Source organism: Aegilops tauschii, chromosome 6 (assembly GCF_002575655.3).
Source record: "Aegilops tauschii subsp. strangulata cultivar AL8/78 chromosome 6, Aet v6.0, whole genome shotgun sequence".
NCBI lineage: Eukaryota > Viridiplantae > Streptophyta > Magnoliopsida > Poales > Poaceae > Aegilops > Aegilops tauschii.
The window spans coordinates 456,941,276-456,946,350 of NC_053040.3; the positions used below are offsets into that span (position 1 = coordinate 456,941,276).

General features: G+C 50.5%; 1 protein-coding gene across 1 annotated transcript; it reads right to left on the reverse strand.

The window, feature by feature from the left end:
- Positions 1-1,809: 1,809 nt before the first annotated feature.
- LOC109771580 (pectinesterase) lies at positions 1,810-4,280 on the reverse strand. The gene is made up of 2 exons (XM_073502443.1): positions 3,238-4,280; positions 1,810-2,619 (listed from the first exon to the last, which is right to left on the reverse strand). Exons 1-2 carry the CDS (start codon positions 4,244-4,246, stop codon positions 1,940-1,942), a joined length of 1,689 nt encoding a protein of 562 aa, XP_073358544.1. The 5' UTR covers positions 4,247-4,280; the 3' UTR covers positions 1,810-1,939.
- Between the last annotated feature and the right edge of the window lie 795 nt (positions 4,281-5,075).

A 5,075-nucleotide genomic window follows, 5' to 3' on the forward strand; every position in this document is an offset into this window, starting at 1 on the left:
AAGGTAAACTGGAGGGAAAAAAATTATCTGAACTCACAGCCAAAAGGAAAAACGTTCTGCTTGGACCTCATTTTAGAATTCCTATACACACACTGTAAGAGGCATCCTAATCATACTTACTTTTCACGTAGTTTGACTTTATTTCACCTTCGGTCCTGTGCAGATAGGCTGCCAGGATTAAATCATATTCTCCGGTGAAGATGGCGAGATCACTCTGAGAGTGGGGTCCTTCCTGCCCTAACAATATTCAGATCTTGTAGGTCAAGTCGGAATGCACTGAGGTTCTTGGATATGTTTCGGTCGTGACACTTCTATATATCCTTTTGTGGCATTTGCGATCTTTATCTTAGCCATGCAACAACTTTTGAGATTGATGATGCCATCTATTTGAACTTGTGTCTTGTATTTTGACAACTTGTCGGGCACAGTAGTGCATGTGGGATGAGCCAGATATCTCTCTCCATTGATTGTTTCAAGCTAACCTTTGAGATTTGAAATTTTAAGTCCTTGCACGACAGTCACATGTTAACACTTAACACTCCTTAGAAGTTAGAATGGCATACAACGCTTTCACTATTACTCTTATATTCTGGACAGATGGAGTATTTTTTTTAACCGTTCACACTGGTGCATGTTTTTGGTGCATGTGATCTTGGGAGCAAATAGTAAAATGAAAATGCCATCTTATCAACAAGGGCCAAGGTTCAGGCCTGGGCTACAAAAGAAGGCCAGTTACTTCTGGCGGCATTTTCTTTTCAGAAGAAAAGAATTTTCTATCTCCCACCTGACTATAGCAAACCAACAAAATAATTTTCATGAAAAGGAACCAACAATACCATATACATAAACCTCTTGTTTTCTTTCTTTTGCAAGAAAGTTCAGAGATAGCGATGGGTGATTGGAGCTCCTGTTATGTACGGTGTTGTCAATTGCCAATCAAGCATCTAGGGACTGTGGTCACCGATTTCATCCAGCTTTCGATTCTTCAGATTTTTCAAGATGGCAACACCGGTACTCTGAGTTGGACAAACAAACTCACATTTAGGGATTTTGGCACATAATCCAAATTCTAGGACAAAAAAGTACATAATTATTGACTAAGAAATCTGATTAGTGTGACCCGGAAATTTTAAAAGCTTCTGATAAATCAAGTTAACTTTCTGGGATAATTCGGGGCATATTCCCCGCTATTTAGAAGATCCAGAAGTGTGTGCAAATTTGAACTACACTTTAGTTTTTTTATAGTAAATCAACTAGCCATGCGTAGCCAATGGCAGGTGAGCCCCCTCATTCAGATTTCTTCTCAAACATCTACTCATTGTTCTGCTAGAACAACTTCTAACAATTGTTATTGCAGGTGTTCGGTTACGCATTTGCCCTAGAGTTCAGATTATGAGTTAAAAATTCTATGAAAATGTAGTTTTTAATTACACCAGCTCTGAAGGTGTATTTTGTTGCTACTTTTTAACCCGAGAATTATCGTTCTTGAGAGGTAGTTCCAAAATGACGAACTGATGAACTGATTGTGCAAGGGCAGTTATTTGTAAGGTGTTGAGGCATGTGAGGGTAATTCTACAAGCGTAATTAAGCTGAACGTGCCCTCGGTTCTTTCTATCATACTCCCATTACTATCTATTTCCGTGACAAGTAATTCGGAACAAAGGGAGCAGTTGTAGCTTGATTGTTGGTTACATTCAGCATCATTTATGCAGTGTGCAAAAGATTCTAAATGTTGTCTTTTTGTGAATAACAAGCCTCGATAAGATTTCAGTACGGGACATGGACAACAATAGCTTGGAAAGTCATGTGTTAGCAGGTAGCTAGGCTAGCATCGCAGCTCACTAGCTTCCACTTTATTGTTACCAATCCAGTCTTTACATGTGATCTGGTTCCATGTTTCAAGTATATCAGCAGACCACAGACTCCATCACCACCTTAGTCATAGCCCTGAAGTGTAGCTCACTCCGGTGTCACCCAACCATGAGTCTCCCAAGATAAAATCCCTCACCGTGAACCGTGTGGCCTCCGCGGTGGACAGTGACGTGTGCACTCCACCCCACTCCACCCGCCCGCTTGTCCCAGCGCCAGCCCCGGTGTTCCCATACTCCCCGTAGTACAACGTGCTGAGTGCGAACTGGCCCGACCACTCCAGCCACCCGGCCGGGGTGATCGAGCGGTCGAGAGAGCTCTCCATCACGACAGTCCGTGAGTACGCCTTCCACGGACGGCCCAGATACACCTTCGTGCCACCTAGATCTGACACGGCGGCGATCCGGCACTTGTGGATGGAGATGCCGGTGCTCTGGTTTGGGTCAGTTCGGCCCTGGGCCGTGATCGTGTCCTTCTGGCCCTGGCGGGGCTTTCGGGGATGGATATCGCAGTTTTGGATGACCACTGCGGAGTTGCCGAAGATGAAGTCCACCGTGCCGGAGATGCCGTCCTCGGCGTAGAACTGGCGGTTGGAGTGCGTATAGAGTGTGTCCTGGTACGCCTCGATGTCGCATTGGTACACAACGGAGAGGTCCCCACCGACCCGCAGCGCCACCGCCTGGCCCTTGCCCGGTCCGGCGTCGTTGATGATGGTCAGGCCCTTGGCTATGAAGCCCGAGCCCATTGCAGCTGCCATGCACACACGACCCCATTAAACGCGTTAGCGAGTACCGGAAAAGATGCATGTGACATGTGAGTGACATTGGCAAGTGAAACATCGCTATCGTTACATTTGACGGTTCCCCATAAATAGGATCTGTTGATAGTGCAACATATTGCGGACGAGATGGTGGATATAAAGTGGTGAAAAGTGTATGGATCTAAAGACCAAATCGAAGTATTGACATGGGCATATTTGGGTTGCTTGTGCAATTATGTTTGGAGGGTACATGCGGACTGTAGTGGCCAGCTGCTACATTTTTGGGCTTTAGCTTTTGCTCGGATGATGCTGTGATGGTAGGTATGTAGTAATTTCTTCTGCAAGAACATACTCCCTCTATCAATATATATACGATCTAATGTGTTTTCTGAGACTAATCGGACCATATATTAAATCAATAATATATGACATGCAAGTTATAAAGCATACCATCAAATTGGTACGTGAAAGGAGCTCCTCATGATATAATTTTTATATTATATATACATTTCAAAAAATGCATTATGCCTTATATATATATATATATATATATATATATATATATATGCACATCAAATACGTACGCTAGCACCGTAGCACGTACGTACCGACAGTGGCGGAGGCGTAGGTGGTGTAGCCGTCGGCGACACTCCTGTGTCCGACGATGACCGTCTTCCCCTTGCCGTCGCCCATCAGCATCACGTTCCTCTGCCTGCTCGAGATCCGCACGCTCTCCTCGTACCGCCCGGCCTTCACGTAGATCACCTTCCTGCTTGCTCCGACGCCCGCCTTGGAGGAGCCCACCGGCACCGTTGCCGCCGCCGTCACGGCGTCGATCGCGTCGCCGATGGTCCCGTGCGTCCCGCTGCCGTCCAGCGCCACCACGGCGTCCGGCGTCACGCCGCCCGCGGCGGAGTCCAGGAGCTTCCTGTCGTGGTGGGAGACCCAGGACGGGAACGCCTGGTTCGGCGCGGTGGATGGCGGTGGCGTCGCGCTCCCACCCTTGAGCTTGGCGTGCAGCGCCAGGGCGGTGCCGATGAACTCCGCGAGCGCGCCGACCCGCCGGCGCACGCCCTCGCGCCCCGCGGAGGCCGGCACGGCGTCGAGGCTGTCGGCGCAGGTGTCCTGGTTCGTGAGCGCGGCGCTGAGCCACGTGGACGCGTCGTGCGCGGAGCTGGCCGCGAGCGCGTCGCCGAGCTGGCCGTGGCTGACGTCGAGCAGCTCGGCGCAGTCGTCCATGCCGGAGGGCGGCAGCGCGCCCCGGCGATCGGACGATGCTGACGAGAGGTTGCGCGCCAGCGCGCGCGCCGACGCAGCCCGGGCCATGGCAAACTGCACGGAGGCCTCGAAGGGGTCCTTGGCCGCCCCCGACGCCGACGAGGACAGCGCCGTCCGGCACGCGGCCGGGTACGGCGTCGACGAGCAGATGGCGGTGATGTTCACGCCTGACGCCTCCGTCGACGAGACGACCGTGACGTTGCCGCCGAGAACCCTGGAGGCCGTCGTCTCTTGTTGCTCTCCCGCGGTAGCAAGAGCTGCTAGCGTAGCCAGAGCAAGCACCATGGCGACGGCTTCTTGCGTCCGTCGGCGCCAGCTTGTCCCGCCGTGCATTCCCATTGTCCCGGCGGCAAAGCGCTGGGACGATAGGCGCATGGATTTGGTGCAGCGTACAGGCACATGCCCAAGGGTTTTTATAGTGACATTTTGCGTGCTGGCTGTTGTAGCCTGGTTGCCAATGTTATTCTGCTACCTAGGCCCTTTTTTTTTCAAAACGGAGGCAAAAGATTTGCCTCATCTATTAAATAAGGGAGAGTAGATTAGAGTTTTACAGCGACCACCTCAAACACGGCATGCGAACTACTCACGAAATACAATAGGCCCTAGTTTCTTTGCACCAGCTGTAACCCAAAGCTTGACCTCCTCAAGGATTGTGTTAAGAAGAATAGGCGGCGGAGCACTTTTGTGTCGGAACACCCTAGCATTACGTTCATTCCAGATGGTCCAGCAGACGAGGAGGGTGAGGGAGGCCAAGGCACTCCTGTTGAGGACGTGTCTCCCAGTACCATCTTCCCACCAATCCAGGACGGAGTCATGAAGATGCCATCCGGAGGTGTCAATGTGATGAAGGCCAAGCTTGGCCGCGAGAGACCTCCAAAGCCGAATAGTGAAGCGACACTTGAAGAGAAGATGAGCACCCGTTTCCTGCTCCCTAGAGCAAAGAGGGCACAGACCGCAGTTGGCCCACCCGCGCCTCTCCAGGCGGTCCGCAGTCCAGATCCTATCTTGAATAGCCAACCAAGCAAAGAATTTGATCTTCGGAGGAGCCCAAACTTTCCAAACCATGCGATCCATTGGGGACAAGGTTAAGCCAAGAAACTGCGCTTTATAAGCACTGGCTGCCGAGTACATCCCATCATTGGAATGCTTTTAGGTGATGTCGTCCTCC